The sequence below is a fragment of the Pseudorca crassidens genome, chromosome 8 (assembly GCF_039906515.1).
Source record: "Pseudorca crassidens isolate mPseCra1 chromosome 8, mPseCra1.hap1, whole genome shotgun sequence".
NCBI lineage: Eukaryota > Metazoa > Chordata > Mammalia > Artiodactyla > Delphinidae > Pseudorca > Pseudorca crassidens.
Genome location: NC_090303.1, coordinates 10,635,063 through 10,655,618, shown reverse-complemented (window position 1 = coordinate 10,655,618; position 20,556 = coordinate 10,635,063). Strand labels below are relative to the sequence as shown.

At 53.6% G+C, this 20,556-nt stretch overlaps 1 protein-coding gene across 1 annotated transcript; it reads left to right on the top strand.

Moving 5' to 3' along the window:
* The first annotated feature begins 232 nt into the window (after positions 1-232).
* RAMP3 (receptor activity modifying protein 3) lies at positions 233-17,934 on the top strand. The gene is made up of 3 exons (XM_067745738.1): positions 233-512; positions 12,585-12,717; positions 16,866-17,934. Exons 1-3 carry the CDS (start codon positions 446-448, stop codon positions 17,119-17,121), a joined length of 456 nt encoding a protein of 151 aa, XP_067601839.1. The 5' UTR covers positions 233-445; the 3' UTR covers positions 17,122-17,934.
* Positions 17,935-20,556: the final 2,622 nt, after the last annotated feature.

Below are 20,556 nucleotides of genomic sequence, written 5' to 3'. Positions count from 1 at the left end.
TGGGCGCGGAGCCTTCCAGGCGCTCACTTGCGGTGGGCCGCGCCCCCAGGGCTGCAGGAAGGGGGCTTGCGCTGGGGAGGGGATCCGTCCTGGGGGAAGGACTGTCCAGTGAGGGAAGACATATTTTGGGCTATAGGGCGCGTCCTTAGGGTACTCGTCCTAGGGATGGGAGCATCCTGGGGGAGGAAGCGTCCTGAGGGGTAGCACGTCCTGGGGGAGCACGACCTGAGGGAGGGCACCTGGGTGGGAGGGAGGCGCATCCTAAGGGGCGCAGAGCACATCCTGGGGGAAGGCACCTCCTGGGGGCGGGCTTTTTGCGGCCCCTTCCCCGCCTGGGCTCCGCCCCCGGGCGCCCCTAGCGCCCCCAGCCGGGACTCAGGTGCACCGCGCGCCTCAGCTGGATGGTGCGCCACACAGCTGGACCGCGCGCCACAGCTGGTCAGCCATGGAGACAAGAGCGCGGCGGCGCCCGCACGTTTTCCCGCTACTGCTGCTGCTGCTGCTGCTCTGCGGTAAGGGGACGCTCGGTCCGGCACCGGGGGCCCAACCGCCTCTGGGGCTGTGGGATCCGCGCGGCCTTTGCCTTCCTGCATCCGCACCTGGCTGCGCCTCCTCCCCTGCACCGACCTGGGCGAGCCTGGCGCGCCCCGCTCCGGAGGGGCGAGGGGTGACCGGGTGCGGTCCCCAGGCTCTCTCCAAGCCGATGGCGACGGACCGGACTAGGAAGGAAGGCGCAGGGTCTCCTGCGGGCTCTGCATCGCCAGCCGCAGACTCGGCCTGGGCCTGCCCCTCCCAGCTGCGATGTCCCCGGCCTCGCTGCCCTGGAGCTGGGGACGCCATGCCAGCGCGACACCCCGAGCGAGCAGCGGCGGCGAGCATGTCCGTCTCCCTCCTCCCTGTGAGATAGTGCGCTCCTCGTCCCGGGGCTCCTGCGTTCACACCAGGCGCAGGGGTGTGGATGAGAGGAATCCAGAACTGGGAGTGCTAGACCTTCCCTGCTGTGCCGGTCCTTCCGAGGACAATGTTTCAGTGTGAGTGTGTGTGCGCGTGTCTGGAGAGACTGGCTGGAGGGGGCAGGGGGCGGCTTTCCGAGGCTTCCCCTCTCAGATCCCTTCTCCAGCAAGAAAACACAACTCCTGGGAGAACACATTGCTCACAAATTGGGAATGGATTGAATGAAAAGGTTGTTTTGAAAAATCGTTCTAAAGAAATCATCCAAGAACAAATAATAGGGTATGCGTGTTTGGGGAGGGCTTCGGTGGGAGAGACTTGCTGAGACTGGGAGTTGCAGAGCAGGGTCTGAGCCTGGCCAGCTCTGGGAGGAGGGAGCCCTGGCCTGGGGTTCAAGGGTCTCAGGCCCTGTCCGTGGGGGCCACTGTCCCCTGGGTCCTTTGGGATGCTCCCTTGCTCTCACTGGTCTCAGTCTCCCTGGCTGTAAGATGCAAAATTGGGCTTATTTGAAATATCATTGTCCGCTTTTTTTTTTTTTTTGCGGTACGCGGGCCTCTCACTGTTGTGGCCTCTCCCGTTGCGGAGCACAGGCTCCGGACGCGCAGGCTCAGCGGCCACGGCTCACGGGCACAGCCGCTCCGCAGCATGTGGGATCTTCCCGGACCGGGGCACGAACCCGTGTCCCCTGCATTGGCAGGCAGACTCTCAACCACTGCGCCACCAGGGAAGCCCCATTGTCAGCTTTGATGACGTGAAATTTGGAAAAGGCGGCATAGGCCCATCGACATCTTGAACTCTAGGTTACCCTTCCACTGGAGATGCCTGGGGTGGAGAAAGTGTGACTTCATTTCACATTCTGGGGTTAGAGCCCTAGGATTAGCTGGGTTTTGTGTTGAAGGAAAGGGTGATTGGTGGCTTCCAGAAATCAGGAGTGCACTGATATGGCATTTCAGCAACCTTCAAATACAAAGCTCTTGGATGGAGGTTTTGGTCCTTGAAATGGAAGAGGAATCCTTTGCTTCACTATGAGGGAATCCGAGGTTCTCCTCACCAGCCTGTAGCATGGAGTTGAGAAGGCCCAAAGGCAGACCCTGTGCAGAAATCTCCTGTGTTAATAATCTTGGGCTCACGTGGGCATGGTTCTGGAGGCCACCTTGTCTTGTCTTGTTGGTCCCAGTGTCCCCCTCCCATGGAGCCTGGGGTGGGGACCAGGCCAGCCTCTCAGCAGACACAGCCCGGTGCTGGTCTGGTCAGAGTGAGGGCCTCAGGAACTGGCTCCTGACTGCGTCAGGGAGATGCAGGGAGAGGCGAACCGGCTCTTGGTCCCGTGCTGCTTTGTCATAGGTGGGATGGGGGCCATATCAGCCCTGGAGGCTGCTGCATCTCGAAGGAGGGTTTCAGGGCTGCCGGCTGTCTATGCTGTGGATCCTGACACCCTGCTGTCCCTGAGCTGCCTCTGAGCTGTGCCAAGTGGGGGGCCTGGCTTCCCAGGGCGCAGGGCCACGGGGGGGGGCGGTTCCTCTTGACCATAGGGGCCCATCAGGGGCTCTGAAGGGCCCATCAGGGAAGGTGCTTCTTTGAAAATTACAAACCCTAATTCAGAAGCAGTTGCTGCCGTGCAGGGCCCTGGGGTAGTGAGGTCAAGAGAAGTCCACTCAGCTGGGCCTCTGCCTCTGTGTCTGTTCCCACCCGGAGCCAACACTGACCTCAGCTTGGGCTGCTCACTGCTCGGAAGTCAATGTTCGAGAGACAGGAGTTGGTGGGGGGAAAGAGATGCTTTATTCAGGAATCCAGGAACCTAGGAAGATGGCAGACTAGCATCCCCCAAACCAACTCCACGTTGCCAATCAGCGGACAGGAGCTTTTAAAGGAAAGCTTCCAGGACGTGCAGGAGACTGTGTGCAGAACAGATGGAGTTGCTTGTGTCATGGCGACAGTCTGATCGTCACGCAGGTAGCCTTTCCCCTCTGGCGGCGGTTTTTATCAAGTATGTACAAAACAGCCCAGGAGTATGCATCAGACACTGTCATCTGTCCTCTTCAGGGAGGGAATAAAGATTCTGTGACTGCTCTATGGCTGATTTACTCTTTAACTTGTTACCATTCTCTAGGCCCAACTGCTATTTTTGTCACTACATGTCTACATCCTTTCAATCATTACTTCTTGAGCCAGGCTTTTGTGACTCAGGGGAGGCCCCTAGGAGACTAAAGCTTTTTGCTACAAACAAGAAACAGGGGACCCAGAAGGGCTTCTGTACCTGAGAGGGTCCTGCAGAGTCCTGCTTGGTTTCAGTCCCCCCTTTTCTTTGATATTTTCCAATCCTGAGGAGGAAGAGGTGCAGAATATGAAAGGGAAGAAAGTTTTGGATAGAAAGGTTAATCATAAACTTAGCAGAGGAACTTGGCTTTGGTTCCGTTTTTGTTTTAACTTTTCCCAAATCTTTGAGGGAATGGGGTGATGATCACTCTGGTTACTTCCTGGTGAAACGAGGCCTAGTCCTGCCACAATTTGGGGAATTGGACACAGAGTTGGAAATAGTCCCTATTTCCAAGCTTAGCATCAATATTTTGTATCATGAAAACAGTACTTCCCTCTTTGATTGCTTTGTCATAGCACCTAGACAAACATTTGAAAATTAGTAGATATATTACAATGAGGATAATAATCAAAATGCGTGTTTGTACTATTCTCCAAATGTAGTTTTTCCCTTAATGGTTAAAGCAGACATACAATGTATGTTTAATAGACCACAAACAGGCTGTTTTAAATTAGCATGAAATTTGAGTTAAATCATGTAAACCAGAAAGACTTCCCTATACCTCAATATGTGAAATTTTCTTCTGTCATTTCCCCCTTTTGGTTGCAAATCTTTCAGTAGAAAGCACTGATGATCAAAGTATCTGTCCCTTGATTGTGTTTGCTGCCTGCCCTGGGTCTATCATGTCCCTTGGTGCTACTCCTACTTTTTGTTTATATGTTTGCCTAGTTATCCATGTTGGGGGAAAACTAATCAGACATAACAAACAGCTACAAAGGTATGTTGACAGGGAAACATTTTATAGGTTATACATCTTATCAATTATATCAAATTGTCACACAAACATTGCACGTGCTCCAAGCAGTAGACTTAAAGCAAGCAGTGATACGTGTCACGAGTAGTTATACTCTGTGACAACTTTATTAGAGAAATTTTTTCATATAATGTTTTCCATGTAGTTTAATAGACCAAATAATCTTAATTAGTTTAATATGTCTTTCTGAGATGGCTCAGGGGCCCTTTGGGAAACTCAAAGTTAGCTAGAGAAAGAAACTTACAGTCTGTTATCAAAGCTGCTCAATATTCCAGGAAAACTTTGTTCTCTTTACAGAGAGAGAAAAACAAACTCTAGTCCTGTATTAGTTTGCTTTTAAATTCAACCTAATCTCAATCAATCCTGACCATGCACAAAACTCTTTTCTTAAGGTTCCTTTTCCATAAACCTTTTACAACTTTCTGTATCTATATAAGTTTGTCCCTTATTTTTTCCCATCTAGAAACAATGAGCTCTAGGACAAAATTATTTTCCCTTTTTCTTTAACAAAAATATCTCCATCCTTCTCTTGCTGACAATGTATTTTCTTTACATTCTGAAGTGATTTCCTTATTATTTTTAATAGTTTAATCGCATATTTATTAGAATTTTTAACCCTTAAAAACCGTAATCGCCAGCAAAAACCAAAAGCCAACTAACTGAACTGTTTGCTATACCAACGTTTTCTGATTGGCAAACTTATAAACATGTTCTCTAACCTCTAAAAACATTTTTTAAAAAATACGTTTTTATAGCATAATTTCTCTTTAAAGTGGTTCAAGATGTGTGTCTAATAAACCCAAACACCTTTAGTTTTTTTTTCTCTCGTAAGACAAAAGAAGATAGACTTGTCTAGCAATCAGTGTTCCAGTACTTTATCTTAAAAATGACCTAGACCTTCAAGAAATGTTTATCATTTAACTTAATTCAGAAAAACTCGAAAGTTTCAAGTTACTAAGAATCTGGAAAGACTAAAACATAATTACTTCTAAAGAGTTCACCTAAAAGCTTCTATACCACTTATCTTTATTTTTTTTACTTATGACAGTATCATCATACAAAATTCATTTTCTTGTTGACAAGTTTTTCAGTAGATATAATATGAATTTACTGACTTTCAGTAAACCTAGGTACAATAAAATTATCATACTTAACATTGATGACTCTAAAGACATGTCTGTATTAACTATACTTAAACTAACTTTAATGCTGGATATTAATTTAATACTGAATATTCCCCAGATCACATGAACCTGAAATTCATTTTGGTTAGTTTTTTGTTGTATTTAGAAATGTTTGATTTGTAAGCACTTACTTTTCTTTAAGCCAATTAAGTAGCGCTCATTTACAAATTAGTTTTGGTAATACTATCCAGAGATAAAGACATATAATTATAATGTATACATAGACATACATATATCCAGATAGGCAGAGATCTCATAGCTTCATTAAATTAATTAATTAATTAATTAATTAATTTATGGCTGCGTTGGGTCTTCGTTGCTGCGCGTGGGCTTCCCTAGTTGCGGCGAGTGGGGGCTCCTCTTCATTGCGGTGCATGGGCTTCTCATTGCGGTGGCTTCTCTTGTTGTGGAGCATGGGCTCTAGGTGTGTGGGCTTCAGTAGTTGTGGCAGGTGGGCTCAGTAGTTGTGGCTCATGGTCTCTAGAGTGCAGGCTCAGTAGTTGTGGTGCACGGGCTTCTTTGCTCCGTGGCATCTGGGATCTTCCTGGACCAGGGATCGAACGCGTGTCCCCTGAATTGGCAGGCAGATTCTTAACCGCTGCCCCACCGGGAAGTCCCATACCTTCATTTTAAAACTTATTCATGAATCAGGTATTTATTTCAATATAAAACTTATTAGTTTATAAATCTTATCCCATTTTTCCTCTCTATTGTGAAACAGCTCTAATGCATAATAGTAGTGTAGTTTAGGGACCCATTAAAGGGCAAAATTTTCCCCCTGAATCTAGGGAGTATTATGGCCAGGTTGTATTACAAAGGAAAATCATCTTTTTACATTTCATTGCTTTGCAACTGGAAGTGGTCCACTTCTGCAGGACGCACCCTGAGGTGCTGCATTCCGAAAACAGATTTTGTTTCCCATAGAAGTCACACTTACGCCCCAGACAAATGCAAAGATACACACAAAGAACACAGTTCAACTCTTGTAGCACAAGAACAGAAGGGTGAAGTCCAACAGTTCCCTCGACTTACCCAAATGAGGTTTCCTCTTTTTAACAACAAACAACATACAAATGGAAAGATAGGGAATCAGGACATCGTGTGTCATGGCAATTCACCTGGCCAGTGTAAAACCAAAAATAATAGTTGAACTAAGTTAAGTTTACTTACTTCAGTTTAAAAAGCCTCTCCCCCCATCCTTTTTCACTTTTGGTTGAAGTTCTACTAATTAACCCAAGGCCTACTGCTCGGTTTCATGCCTAGCCCTTGACCAGCCCCTTGGGTCTGGGTGTGAATTCTGGGGGCCTCCCTTTGCAGCACCTTAACACCAAGATTATGAGACACTTACTTACTGGCCCTTAGCTTCAGTTTCCCCCACTCTAGTGTGGATGCAGGAATAGCACCCTATAAAGGGCTGTTGTGATAGCCATTTGGATTCAATGAGTTCAGTCCCCATAACGATGTGCGGGGACCAAGAGTGTGGAATGAAAGGGTTGTGTGTATGGGAAGCTCCCATCAGTGCCTGGCACACATTCTGTGGGCACTCGAGTTTGCTAGCAGCTGTGGCTACCAGCGGCTCACAGCACCCCCAGACAGAGTGCCCATGCCAGTGTGTATGTGTATGAACATGTCACTGTCACTGTTTTTGTCACTGGTGGGCGTAATGTTGTCCTGCTGTTGAGCCACCTCCTTTCACACTGGATTCTGTGGACTCAAGCGAGCCCAGAGGCAGTGGCTGGATATCAAGTAGCCCAGTGACGCAGTGATTGCAAGGAGGTGGTTAGCCGAGAGGTGTTTGAAGGTCCTCTGACGTCCCTATTCATCATATAGATACAGAAACTGAGGTCCAGGGTGGGGAGGGAACTCCTCAGACTGCAGGGACTGGGGGCAGAACCTTTCAGAAACCACACCCTCCCACAGCCCTACTGGCCATGGCCCATCGCTGCAGAGCCTGCAGTCTGCTCGATGCTGATTTGCGCAAGAGGAGAACGAGAGCTCCTGTATTTCGTTTCCAAGTGACTGGCCATAAAAGGCCTTTCTCTTGGAAATGCATCTGTTTGGCTGTTTCTCATCTCCCAGAGTCTGGAAGTCCCCTAGACAAAAGGAACACAGTGCATTTTCTTTGTTTCCCTGATGGAACCAACTGAAATGGTTTTCTATTTCAACTTAATTCCCGAGACCTTTACTAATGCAGCTGGTAGCTTGAGTGGGTGGCAGCAACACACTTTCTTGGTGTTGTCAGGAATCTGCATCTTTACCTCACTCTTATAACACAGGGCAGGTTGTTGGGTTTGGCTGGGAGCCCCTGAAGCCTGTGCATCAGAAATGGTGCCATGGGCTTCCCTGGTGGTGCAGCAGTTGAGAATCTGCCTGCTAATGCAGGGGACACGGGTTCGAGCCCTGGTCTGGGAGCATCCCACACGCCGCGGAGCAACTAGGGCCGTGAGCCACAACTACTGAGCCTGCGCGTCTGGAGCGTGTGCTCTGCAACAAGAGAGGCCGCGATAGTGAGAGGCCCGCGCACCGCGATGAAGAGTGGCCCCCGCTCGCCACAACTAGGGAAAGCCCTTGCATAGAAACGAAGACCCAACACAGCAAAAATAAAATTAAAAAAAAAAAAAAAAGAAATGGTGCCGTAATTACCAGTCTCCCCACCCCCTCACGGAGGGCACCTGTGGTTGATCAGACAGGTGTCCCATGGTGCCTGCCCTGTGCATCCTCACAGCACCCCCTGCCCGCCCCCATGGGCGGGAGAATTTATCCTAGGAAACCTGCCTTAGGATGTCACGTGGTCCTTGATGACACATTCTCAACCTGCCCTGGCCAGGCCCCTGTGGTGCTGGGTATGTGGCGATTCTGGGACACATGGAGATTCTGGGTTCATGGAGATTCTGTCCATGAGGAAGCAGGAAGGGAGAGGAGGAAGGGGCTCCAGTGGTGGGGAGAAGTGGGAGGGGAGGAGGAGAAAGCCCTGGGCTGGGTCTCAGTGATCCGACAGGTGGCCGTTGGGTCAGGCTGAGGATGTCTAGGTGTTCCAGGTCCAGGGTTCCGGGTCCAAGGGGTCCAACAGGTCCAGGGGGTCCAGGTATTCAAGGTCTAGGGGGCATCTAGGAGGTCCAGGGTCCAGGTATTCAAGGCCCAAGGGGTCCAGGGGGTCCAGGTCCAGAGGATTAAAGTCCAGGTCATCCAGGTCCATGGATCCAGGTTCAGTTGGGTCTAGATGGTGGTCCAGGTGGTCTAGACAGGCCAGGTCCAGTCGGGCCATGGCTGGGAGGAGTGGCAGCAGCCAGCAGGGGCGAACAGTGTGAGACTTGCCTGGCCCGTGCCCATGTGGGAGGAGGGTGGAGCCCAGGACAGCCATGAAGGATACTGAGAGGATACTGTCAGGGGATGACAAGACCAGGCCCAGGAATGGGTACAAGGGCTGGATGTCAGGTGGACTTTCAGAGCCTGTGGTGGGGAGCCTGTCAGTGAGCTGCGGGGAAAAGATGCCTTTGGAACAGGGCAACCAGTGGGAGAAAGGAGCATAGGCTGCCTTCTCATCATCTGCCTCCACCTCAGCCTGAGAGCCTGCGTTCCCTAAAGTCACTAACTGCGGGCCTGCACGGCCCTGGACCCAGGGCTGCACCTGGGTTTGGCCCCCTACCGTGTTACTGAGCAGGTCGATGACTTTCCCCAGTCACAGTGGTCCTGTCTTGTCGGGCTGTTGCAGGGCTCGGCGAGCTGGACCACACTTAGGACAGGGCACTCAGTGGACATTGGTCAGTACTGAAGCGGAGGGAAGCCGGGCAAGGAGGTGTCACGGCAGGTGTCATGGCTCCATTTCCAGATAGGGAAACCGAGCCTCAGAGAGGAGAGTGAGTGCGTCTGGGCTGGGGAGCAGAGCCACGGGGCTGTCTGACTCCCCTCTGACTCTTGGTTTCAGCGCTCCCATTTTCTGTCTCTTACTCTGCAGAGTGTGGGCCTGGGTCTCACATCACCCACCTGGAGCTTGTCAGAGATTAGCATCTTGGTGCCCCAGCCCTGCGGGGTTAGAATCTTCATTGCACAAGATCTCCACGTGCCTGTGTGCACGTAACTGTGAGCAAGCATTGCTCTTCCCACTTGTTCTCAGCTCTGACAGCACGTTGGAATTATGTGGGTGTAGGGGCAGTTTAACAAACACCGATTCTTGGTCCCTGTCTCAGGGCCTGGGCTGTGGCCTGGGTGAGTCTGGTGTGCGGCCAAGTCAGGCACCTCACGTGGTCACCCTGAGAGACTCAGTCTCTTAAATGATATTATATCAATTCATGTATAGCACAAGAACCTTCCATTTTTGCCCTTTATATTATCACTGTCATACATTTTATTTAAACTTAAGTTGTAAATCCACAATACATTATTTATTTATTTTTATAAATTTATTTATTTAATTTTGGCTGCTTTGGGTCTTCGTTGCTGCATGCGGCCTTTCTCTAGTTGCAGCGAGCGGGGGCTACTCTTCACTGCGGTGCGCGGGCTTCTCATTGTGGTGGCTTCTCTTGTTGTGGAGCACGGGCTCTAGGTGCGTGGGCTTCAGTGGTTGTGGTTCATGGGCTTAGTTGCTCCGCGGCATGTGGGATCTTCCCGGACCAGGGATTGAACCCGTGTTCCCTGCACTGGCAGGTGGATTCTCAACCACTGCGCCACCAGGGAAGTCCCCACAGTACGTTATTGTTTTTGTTTTCACAGTCAGTTATCTTTTAAAAGATTTAAATATTGAGAAACAAACTTTATATATTTACTCCTAGAGTTACAATTTCTGGTGCTCTTCATTCCTTTGTGAAGATCAATATTTACTTCTGATAGTATTTTCCTTCTCCCTAAAGGAAATTCTTAAATATTACTTGAAGTTTGAGTGTGCTTGTAAAACCTTCTTTCAACTTTTGAATGTTTGAAAAAACTTTTATTTTTTAAAAAAGCTTTTTGAGGTATAACTCACATACCACACATTCACCCATTTAAAGTATATAGTTCAATGTTTTTTAGTATATTTACGGAGTTTTGCAACTATCACCACCATCCAGTTGAGAACATTTCATCACTCCTAAATAAATTCCATGCTCACTAGCAGTGATGACCCATTCCACCAACCCCCTTGGCCTTAAGTAATCTAATCTGCACTCTGCCTCTATAGATTTGGCTATTCTGCAGACTTCATTAAATGGAATCATACAATATGTGGTATTTTGTGACCGGCATCTTTCACTTAACATAATGTTTTCAAGGTTTATCCAAGCTGTAGCACGTGTCAGTACTTCATTCTTTTATGGAAAGAAATTACACTACTACCTCTAGTAGTGTGATTGTGGGGTCATATAGTCATTGTATTTTTAACATTTTGAGAAACTGCCAGGAAACTATTTTTCAATGTGGCTGCATCATTTTACGTTTCTACCAGCAGCATATGAGGGTTCAAATTTCTTCACATCTTCACCAACATTTGTTAGATCTTTTTTTTTTTCTCCCCTCCCCTCCCCCCACCTCTGTTAGATCTTTTTGATAATAGCTATCTTGGGGGGTGTGAAGTGATATCTGATTATGGTTTTGACTTGCATTGCCCTGATGGCTAACGATGTTGATTGTCTTCTCATGTGCTTATTGGTCATTTGTGTATATTTTTGGAGAAATGTTTATTCAGATCCTTTGCCTATTTTTAAATGGGTCATTGCTCTCTTTTTATAGAGTCATAAGAGTCCTTTATCTATGCTAGATACAAGCCCCTTATCAGAAATACGATTTTCATACATTTTCTTTCATTCGGTGGGTTGTCTTTTCACTCTCTTGATGGTATCTTTTGAAGAACAAAAGTTAAAAAATTTGATATAGTTCACTTTCTGTCTTTTTCTTTTGTTGTTTGTGCTTTTGGTGTCATATTTAAGAAGACTTTGTCTTATACAAGGACACAAAGACTTTCTCCTTTTATCCTAAGAATTTTTATAGTTTAGCTCTTACATTTAGCTCTCTTATATGTTTTGAGTTAATTTTTGTGTAAATTGTGAGGAAAGGGTCTAACTTTATTCTCTTGCATGTGTATATACAATAATTCCAGCACCATTTGTTGAAAAGACTATTCTTTCCCTGGTGAATTGTCTTGGTACATTTAGAGAAAATAATTTTATTCTAAAATGAAGGTTGATTCTTGCACTCTCAATTTTATTCCATTGACCTATATGTCTACCCTCATGCCAGTACCACACTGTCTTCATTACTGTAAGATTATTGTAAGTTGTGAAGTTGTGAGTCCCACATAGGCACACATACACCAGATACACACAGTAGGGCAGCGTGCACATAGACACACACATGTACAAACACACATACCACACAGACATACATATACACACAACACACATACACACATCAGGACACACATGGCAGGGCAGCACACATATATACATACACACATATATATGTCAGGATATACATGGCAGGGCAGATATACCTACACACACAACACACACAGATGTGAACACAACACACACACACTAAGACACACACACACACACATAGATGCACACACATACATATATCAATACAACATATGTACTCCAGGACATGCACAGCAGGGCTTTCTCTTGATTATATGATGGGAGCCAAAGCTGGGGGTCACGAGAGGGAAGATTACGAGGGGGGGAACTGACCCCTGGAAATCGGATGCCTGGAGAGGGTGGGGGGACGGGTCCTGAGGGTCAGACAGGCAGGTGTTCCCAGTGGGAGTCCTCCAGTGGGAGGAGGGTGTTCTCTGGGGGTGGAGGGCACAGGAAGTGTTGGGGGCAGAGTTCCGGACGAGTGATGAGAAATCCTGGGGCAGGGGTCCTGCCAGACCCCAAGAGTGCTCAAAGGCCTGGCCGCTGTTGCTGGACCCTGCAGCCCTCAGCCCCTGGCCTCCTGGAGTTCAAGGGGGTGGCTTTGACAGGGTGGGCAGTCCTTACTGTCAAGGGCCCTCTGTTGCTGCCCAGAGGCCTGGGACTGTCATCAGACTCTCAGAACGCTTCCTGGGACATGCTGCGGGTGCCCCCACCCTCGAGGTGCAGTGGTCGCCCCTGCTCCCTGCCCCCACCCAGCCCGGACTCCGTCAGCCCTCAGCCTCTCCACTCCCGGGACCCCTGTCCCTCTGCATGCTGTCCTCTTACCTGCTTCTTCCCATGCTGCCCTGGGAGGCCACGGGCCCTCTGGGTCCTGTCTCCTGGACGCCTCCAAGTGGGTCACTCTTTCTGCACTGGCTTCAACCTCCCCGGGTCACATGGAGGTCAAGGTGAAGGAGGAAGACCCCAGCTGGCCTTGAGGGTCATCAGCAGGAGCCCTTCAAGGCTCATGCCAGCAATTCCAGCAGTGCTCACGGCTGTCTCCTCTCTAGGGGAGTGTCCCCCAGTGGGCGGCTGCAATGAGAAGCGCATGCTGGCCATGCTGCCCCACTGCGGCCAGACCTTTGCTGAAAGGATGAAGAAGGTGGAGGTCTGGAAGTGGTGCAACTTGTCGGAGTTCATCGTGTGAGTGTCCCTGCTCAGGCACTGGGCCTGCCCTCGCCCTGCCCTCGCCCAGCCCACGCCCTGCCCGTGGCTTGCCCACGCCCAGCCCACGCCCTGCCCATGCCCTGCCCGTGGCTGGACTACCCTCTGCCCACAGCCCATCTGTATCCTGCTGACCGTGTGCCCGTGCCCCGCCCTTGCCCTGCCCACGTCCTACCCTTGGCGTCTGTGCCCCGCATGCTCCGAGGTCCACTCCAAGCCTCACAGCCCTCCACTCCCCACACGGACCACCCTGGCAGTTCCAAACTGGACACTCCAGGCTGTGTGTCCCCCATTCCTCTGAGCGAGGTCATGTCTCTGGGAAACCCTGACACCCACTGCCCTTCCTGAATTGGGTTAGTGCCCTGCCCTGGCGTGCCTGCCTCTCTTCACGGTCCATGCTGGGTGGAAATTGTCATTATGGGTTTTCTTCACAGCACCGGCCAGGGCTGGGTTGGTAGTCAGGACCAGTGGACCCCAGAGAAACTGAACCCCGCTGGTTTCTACCTGGTGTGGCGGGAGCAGTGCCTCACCACAGAGAGCCCGACGTTCTAGAAGCTCCCGAGGTTTTTGATCTCCTCTGGTCACACCTAGCATCAAGTGTCAAGGTGGCCCTTTCACCTCCTCAGAAATCACCTACGGGCTGTGCCCGCCCTCCTCCACTTCCCACTTGGCCATCTCAATCTGGTGCGCTGCTGGCGGCCGCTGCAGACTCACACTGTCCTGTGAGCCGTGCTTGCCTGGAGGCCCCATCCTCCCTGGGAGCCCCGGATTTGCTCAGTTGCATCAGCCCTTTCCCCTCCAAGACCCCGGCCCCTGTGGTCTCTGCCCCCAGTGGCTGTTCTAGGGGCTTCCAGGCCCAACTCCCCCAGGGACAGTGGCAGGCCCCTCGCAGACATAGTTGTTCGCTGAACCAAACAGTATGAAATTTCTGTGTCTGCTGGGAAGGGGGGCTGGGGGCGCGGGAAGGGGCTTGGCCAGGCTTCTTCTTGTCCTCTGAGCCTGGCCTGGACGCCAAGCCTGGAGTGGACACACAGGGGTCTGGGGTAAGGGAGGATGAGGTGGGCGCTTCCCATCCTGTGCCTTTGTCACCTGCTAAAGCCTCAGCGAGGAGATCAGACATCCAGCCCTGGGGCCTGAGGACAGCAGAGGGGGCAGCCAGGAGGGGGGTCTGGGAGTTGGAGAGAGAGGGGCCGACTTCCACCTGAGTAGGGAAGTTTGCCTGGCGGGAGAGGGAGTCTGACGGGGGCGGTTTGCCTCACTCCCGACCTCTGCATCCCCCTTTCCCATCTGGCCTATGGCTGCGTCTTCTCTTGCTCTGGAAGCCAGACTGAAGGGAGGACATGGGGAGGCCCTGGGTGACCAGGGGACGCTTGGGAAGCACAGACCGTCGTGACCCTGGTTCTGCGATGTCACACAAACAGCAGCTTCCTTGTGAAGGACACCCTGATTTCGTCTCCAGCCTGAACTTGGGCTGGCGAGTTAACAGGGCTTGGGAGCAGCGTGTGCGAATGTGTGCGTCCCTGCCTTCTGCCTCCCCAGCCCAGGGAAGGGCGGGGTGCTGGGATGTGGGAGTTGGCCTCTACAACTCTTGCCATGTGCCTGAGTGCCCGACCTCTCGGTGTCTTTTATCCTAAAAGCGTTTGCTCTTAAAATTCGGAGCCACTTCCCAGCGTTCTTGGGAAGCACCAGGTGTGGGCATTCTGCGCCTGGCCCCGTAGGTCGACCCGCGGAGATGGGTGTTATGCTCAGCTCTGCCCCATTCCTGGCCTTTGGGGCTCACCCCGAGACCTCACCGAGCACCTACTATGTGCCAGGCACTTGTCAGGAGTGTATTCACTTCACCTCATTTGGTCCTTTCAGTCACCTTATCGGATAAGAATTATGAACCCCATTTACAGGCGGGGCAACTGAGGCTCATGGAGGCTAAGTAATGTGGACAAAGTCAGGAAGATGGTCAGTGGGCTAGCTGGGATTGAAGGACATTGATTCTTCATCCTGACCCCTAAGCTGCTGTCCTGTGCTGTTTTCTGTGCACGGGGGGTCACTCGGGCCACACACCACTCCCCAGCCCCTGCAGGCTTGCTGTCCACAGTGGGGCTTCCCCTAGCTCCATCTGCTTCGTTTCAGCCCTATGAGCCCTGGGGTGGGTCGGGGCTTGGCAGGGTGTCCAGTTAGAGGCTCTGTCTGGGGTGGCAGGTCACTGACGGGGCCCAGTGGGAGGGGTGGGTCTTGGGGAGTGATGGGTTTGCCTGAGGACCTGCCTGGTGAGGTGTCCCAGAGCCTGAGCTTGTCCCAGGGGCCACATCACGGCTCTGCACACAGATTCCAGGCCGTACCCTTTGCTTCCCGCTCTCTTTTGCCTCGTGTGGCTCTCCCTTGTCTGCGTTAGCTGAGGGGTGCAGGGCAGACGTGTGCCTGACCAGCAACCCAAGCGACTGGACTGGGAAACTGCCCGGGGCTGCTGGGAGGCGTGGGCACTACGAAGGCCTGGTTTAGTGATTAGCCGCCCTGTTTCCCACCGCCTTTCCAGGCAGAGACGAGGTTCTGTACAGGAAGCTCCTTGCAGGAAGCAGTTCCTTCCTGTTGCTCAGGCCAGGCCACTCGCCCTGGGTCCGCACGGGAGGGAGGAGGGGGGCCGCAGGGCCTGCTGCTTGTGGGGATCTGAGGCAGGAGCCTCTCCCGCTCCCATACCTGTCCTGCATGCAGGACTCTGCCAGCTGCAAGAGAGTGTGGGCAGTGGTGGAGCTGGTGCACCTTGGCACGTGTCTGACCAGCCCTCTCACCAGAGCACCTTGGACAATGGCTGCCAGCCTAGGCCACCACTCCCAGGGGCCGCTAATCCCAGGCCAGCTGGCCGTGGGGCTGAACTCTGGGTCCTGGTAGCTGTAGCCCTTGGTTGGCTTCAAGGACCGTCCAGAGCCAGCCCGCTGGATGGACGTGGCTCCTCATGGGTGGTTTGCTGAGTGCCCTTTCCGGTTGCCTGACACAGACAGGAAGACCCTGGGGTGGGGGGAATCCCACGTGTCCTGTCAGATGGGGGCTGGGGGACGTGACGTCTGAGAGGAAGACAGGCCGGGGCTGGGCTCACAGGTGGGACACGCTCCCCCAAAACAGGTAAATGAGGGCAAGCTGACTTGACTGGGAGGCCGCTGGTCCTCGGCCTGCCTCAGAGAGACCTCTTCCCCGGGGAGCCCATAGAGTGGCCTTAGGTGACAAGGGTCTTGCAGGTCCAAGTGGCTGTGACTCCACACATCCCTTGGCCTTGGAAAAAGAAGCCAGGCCCAGAGTACCCCCTGGGAAGACTTGAGAAATGCTGGGTCCAGACCTTGGGCGTTGGGACTTCACGTCCTCATAGGAAGCAGGTGACGGGTGTGGATGACCAAGATGAGGCAGGGATGACGTAGGAGATGCAGGACGGGGCATGAGGTGTATTTTGGGGGGCTCATGGCCTCAGAGTTTCCATGCTGGGCTCTGCTGCCTCTGTTTTTTTTTTTTTTTTGCGGTACGCGGGCCTCTCACTGTTGTGGCCTCTCCCATTGCGGAGCACAGGCTCCGGACGCGCAGGCCCAGCGGCCACGGCTCACGGGCCCAGCTGCCCCGCGGCACGTGGGATCCTCCCGGACCAGGGCACGAACCCGTGTCCCCTGCATCGGCAGGCGGACTCTCAACCACTGCGCCACCAGGGAAGCCCTGCTGCCTCTGTTTTAAGATGGGAGGGCCAGGAGTTGGGCTCGATGACACCGGGCTCTGTGCAGAGGTCATTGTCTGCTGGGGTGGGCACGAGGGGAATCGAGTTTGTGACGCGGCAGCCTGCGAAGGGGAGTAGAACATGGCTGTGCACTTTGGGGAGGGGGCTCAGGGGCAGATGAAAGCGGGGCTGAGGCCTAGAGGTGGGAAGCAGAGCATGGAGTCGCCATGCCAGAGAGCCTCTGGGCAAGGACGCCAGGGAGATGGACCCTGCTGGCCCAGCAGGCCCAGTAGGGCTCAGAGCAGGAGGCCTTCCCCTGTGTCCTGGAGCCATGATGAGAGCAGGTAGCCAGACAGGATTGCCCCCCACTTTCCTGGCGGTCAGGGCCAGAGTGAGGAGGGGCAGAGGAGCCAGGCGGTCAAGCCCTCTGCCTTTGCAGGTACTACGAGAGCTTCACCAACTGCACCGAGGTGGAGACCAACGTGGTGGGCTGCTACTGGCCCAACCCCTTGGCGGAGAGCTTCATCGCTGGGGTCCACAGGCGGTTCTTCCAAAACTGCTCCGTGGACAGGCAACACTGGCAGGACCCCCCAGACGAAATTCTCATCCCGCTCATCGCAGTGCCCATCCTGCTGACCATCGCCATGGCCGGCGTGGTGGTGTGGCGCAGCAAACGCACCGACCAGGTGGTGTGAGGGCCCGGTGCGTCCGAGGGGCCCCGCCTGGAGAAGCGGAAGAAAGTTCTCCAGGGCTGGGAGAGCCGGTGGACACTCTTCGGCTGCCCCCCACCCTGCCTGGGCGGCCTTTGGGCTGGTGAAAGAAAACGTGCTGCGACTGGAGCCTTTGTGCTGGGCACAAGTCACCGCTGCTTCGCCCGCGCTGTCCCAGGCTGGGCGGGGGCCTCGGGGTTCCTAGCACAGAGTCCCGTGGTGCCCCATCTGCAGCCCCGGCCAGACCCCGCCTCCCAACTGACTCTACCCCTGGCCCCAGCCCAGCCCTGACTCCACCCCTTGGCTCTGACCCCACCTCCAGCCCTGGCCCCACCCCCAGTCCTGGCCCCACCTCCCACTCTGACTCCACCCCCAGCCCTGGCCCCACCCCAGTTCTGACCCCACCCCCAGTCCTGGCCCCACCTCCCACTCTGACTCCACCCCAAGCCCTGGCCCCACCCTGGCACCGCCCTGGAAAGGTGTGCCTATTCCCACCTGGCTGGGGGTTGGGGGTAAAGAGATAGTGAGGGGGTTTTTGTAGGTCCTCGCTTCGCAGGCTTTGAGTCCTCTTGGTAGGGAGCCCACCTAGAGATCTGGAAGACTGAGGGTTGGGTTGGGGGTTCCGAGGAGCCACAGCACAGCCTGAGACCTGCTTTCTGGGGCCACCACCAGGGGCTGGAGCTTCCTAACGGCCCCCCGCTGTGAGCACGGCCTGGGGTGGGGTCCCCTGCGCTGTCGTTCTGGCTGAGCTCTGTCTGCCATGTCTGTGCTTTCTCTGAGTAAAGAGTCATGCTGCTTCTGGGGTTTCCAGTTTCATTTCAGGGAATTCCCAGAGACCCCACCTGGCCTCTTAGGACTGGCAAGTCCCCCATGCCCATTTTACAGATGGGGAGTGCCTGAGGCTCCAGAATGTCAGAGCTCAGAGTGGCAAAGAGAGCTTCACACCAGGGGAATGTGGGCAGGCAGGAGGCATCTACCCATCCAGCTTGCAGAGGTTTTGTGCTTCCCACTGGCACCCTGCGCTTTGAGGATGGAGGGGAGACTATCCTTCCAGCATTTCAAGGTCGCCTAGGGCTTGCCAAGACCCCCACCTGGTCCTGGGGACCTGGGAGCAGCTGGTGGGGGCACTTTGTCCGCAGACCTCTCGCTGGGCCTTGTCCATGTTCCAGTTCTGGGGCCGAGGCTTTTGGATGTGGGCTGTTGGCTTCAGCACGGTCTTGCTGGGGACCAGAGGTGGGCCATGGCTATGAGTGGACGTGGAGAGAACCTGGCGGGGCAGTCCCTGTGTCCGTCAGAGGCCCCGCCCCCCTTCCTGCCCAGAGATGTGCTGGTCCCCTGAGCCTGCTGGTCCCCCCCAGGTGCCCAGCGGTGCGGGCAGGGGCACAGTGCAGGGGCAGACTCTGAAACTCCTGGGACTTCTGCTTCGTGAGGCAGCTTCGGCCGAGGACCAGAAGTCTGTGATCTGAACGTGAACCCACGCTGACTCCAGCGCATCTCCCGCTACCTCAGCCTCGCTGGTCATCTTCGCTGGACGTCTGCCAGATGACGTGGCCTCTGGAGGCCGGGGTGCGGGGCCAGAGTGCTCGCGGGTCTCAGACCATCTCAAACCTTTAAAATGTTGGCCCTCTTCTCAGATGATGTCCTGGGGGGCGTGACTGCCTTGGTGGGTGTGCAGCCCAGCCCCTGGCTGGCCCTGGTCACTCCCTGTTTGAGGGCCTCTGGAGCCCATGCTGTGTGTGCCTTCCCCTCCCCAGGAGTCCTCACTTCCTGGGTCCCATAAGAAGCTGGGCCCCCACCAAGGGGCTACTCCTGTGTGCACATGGCCTTCAAGTGGCCCTCTTGGCTGCGGACCCCACCCTTACCAAGAGTGGTGACCCTTGCAATCCTGGGCCAGGCACCGGGCCACCCGACCACCCCCCTTAGCTCTACAGTGCACTTTCTTCACTATGCTAACTTTAGAGACCTCCTGGCCCCCATGAGACCTCCGACCCCCAGGCCAGCTCCGCCCAGCTCTGGCTCTCTGCCTTCCCCCCCGCCCAGCCTGAATCCTGGTCAGTGGACTATTGGTCATGCCTTTGCGTGCTCTGTCAGCCCCTTGGCCCTCTCGTCTTTCACTGTGCTCATTGGCAAAACCAGGGCACGGCTAACCCAGTTCTTTGCCTCCTTGAACCTGCAGCGGGGCTGCTGAATGTGTCGGGTGAAGAACGCACAGGGATGCTGTGTCAGCACCTACTGCTGGGTAACAAATATCACAGACTTCAAGGCTGGAAGTAGCCCAGCTCTGCAGCCTGGAGTTGGGGTCCAGGTTTGCTGGTTCTCAGTGCAGGGTCTCTCCAGGCTGGAGCCAAGATGTCATCCGGAGCTCGGGGTTCTCGCCCAGGCTCACAGGGTGTGGCAAAGGCCCGTTGAAGGGCTAAGGGCCCTATTTCCTGTGGCTGTCGGTGGGGCTGCTCTTAGCTGCTAGAGGCCCTGCACATGTTCCTGGCTACATGGCCCCCTCCATCTTCAAAGCCAGCAAAGGAGACTGTACATCATATTGACCCCTCTGACCTCTAGGCTTGGATTTATCGGGGGGAGTCATATGATCGGTAAGCCCGCCAGGATAATCTCCCTATCTGAGAGCCAGTAAAGTTGAGACCTTAATCACATCTGAGAAATCCTGATGCCCTGGTTAGAGTTTGATTGAATAATCGGAGAGGGTGTGTGTCCACCAGGGTGGGGACCCCAGGACATCTGGGACCCCCACCCCGACCCCAGCCCCAGTTCTGCCCTTCCCTCTGCCTGGGTTTTCCCGGATGTCTCACACCTCCTCCTCTTCGTCTCACTCCTTTATTTTATCGCTGAGTCTCACAGTGGCAGGGGGCTGGTTCCCTCCATCTGGCACACTAAGTGTCACCCCCGTGCCCTGCTTTGTATCAATTGAAGGCGGGTGGGGAAGAGGGTCCAGCAAAGGACGTGGGCTGTGAGTGACAGAGGGTGCAGGGAGCAAGGTGTCTCTAGGGCCGGTCCGGCAGTCTGATGTCCTTTGTGCACTTATTTCTAGAAACATTTATTAGCGTGGGAGTCCCTGGGCACCATTTCTGGCCGAGGTGAGGTTGGGACTCTGACTGAGACAAATGCTCCTTGTGCTGTGTGTGTTTGGAGAGTCTGGAGTTCCCTGCACTGAGGTCCTGAGGGCTGGGGGCCGTGGAGCTGCCGCACTGCTGTGGACAGGACTGGGGGGTGGGAGCCCAGGTGCCGGTCCCCACTCACCTCATCAGGAAGGGAAATAAACCTGCATTCAACATTCACCCTGTTCAAGAACTTAGGATCCAGGAATAAGAGGGATGTCTACTCAAGTTTCCTATTTGAATCTTTCCTCACATTCTCACCTATCCATGAGTTCTTTTCCAGGATCTGGAGGGTCCTGGGTGCCAGGCC

What these genes read in the sequence shown, in the direction of transcription:
- RAMP3 (XM_067745738.1), top strand. Translation starts at nt 446, where the DNA reads ATGGAGACAAGAGCGCGGCGGCGCCCGCACGTTTTCCCGCTACTGCTG. An exon ending in GCTGCTGCTGCTGCTCTGCG is followed by an intron (nt 513 to 12,584) that starts GTAAGGGGACGC and finishes TCTCCTCTCTAG; the next exon opens with GGGAGTGTCCCCCAGTGGGC. An exon ending in AACTTGTCGGAGTTCATCGT is followed by an intron (nt 12,718 to 16,865) that starts GTGAGTGTCCCT and finishes CTGCCTTTGCAG; the next exon opens with GTACTACGAGAGCTTCACCA.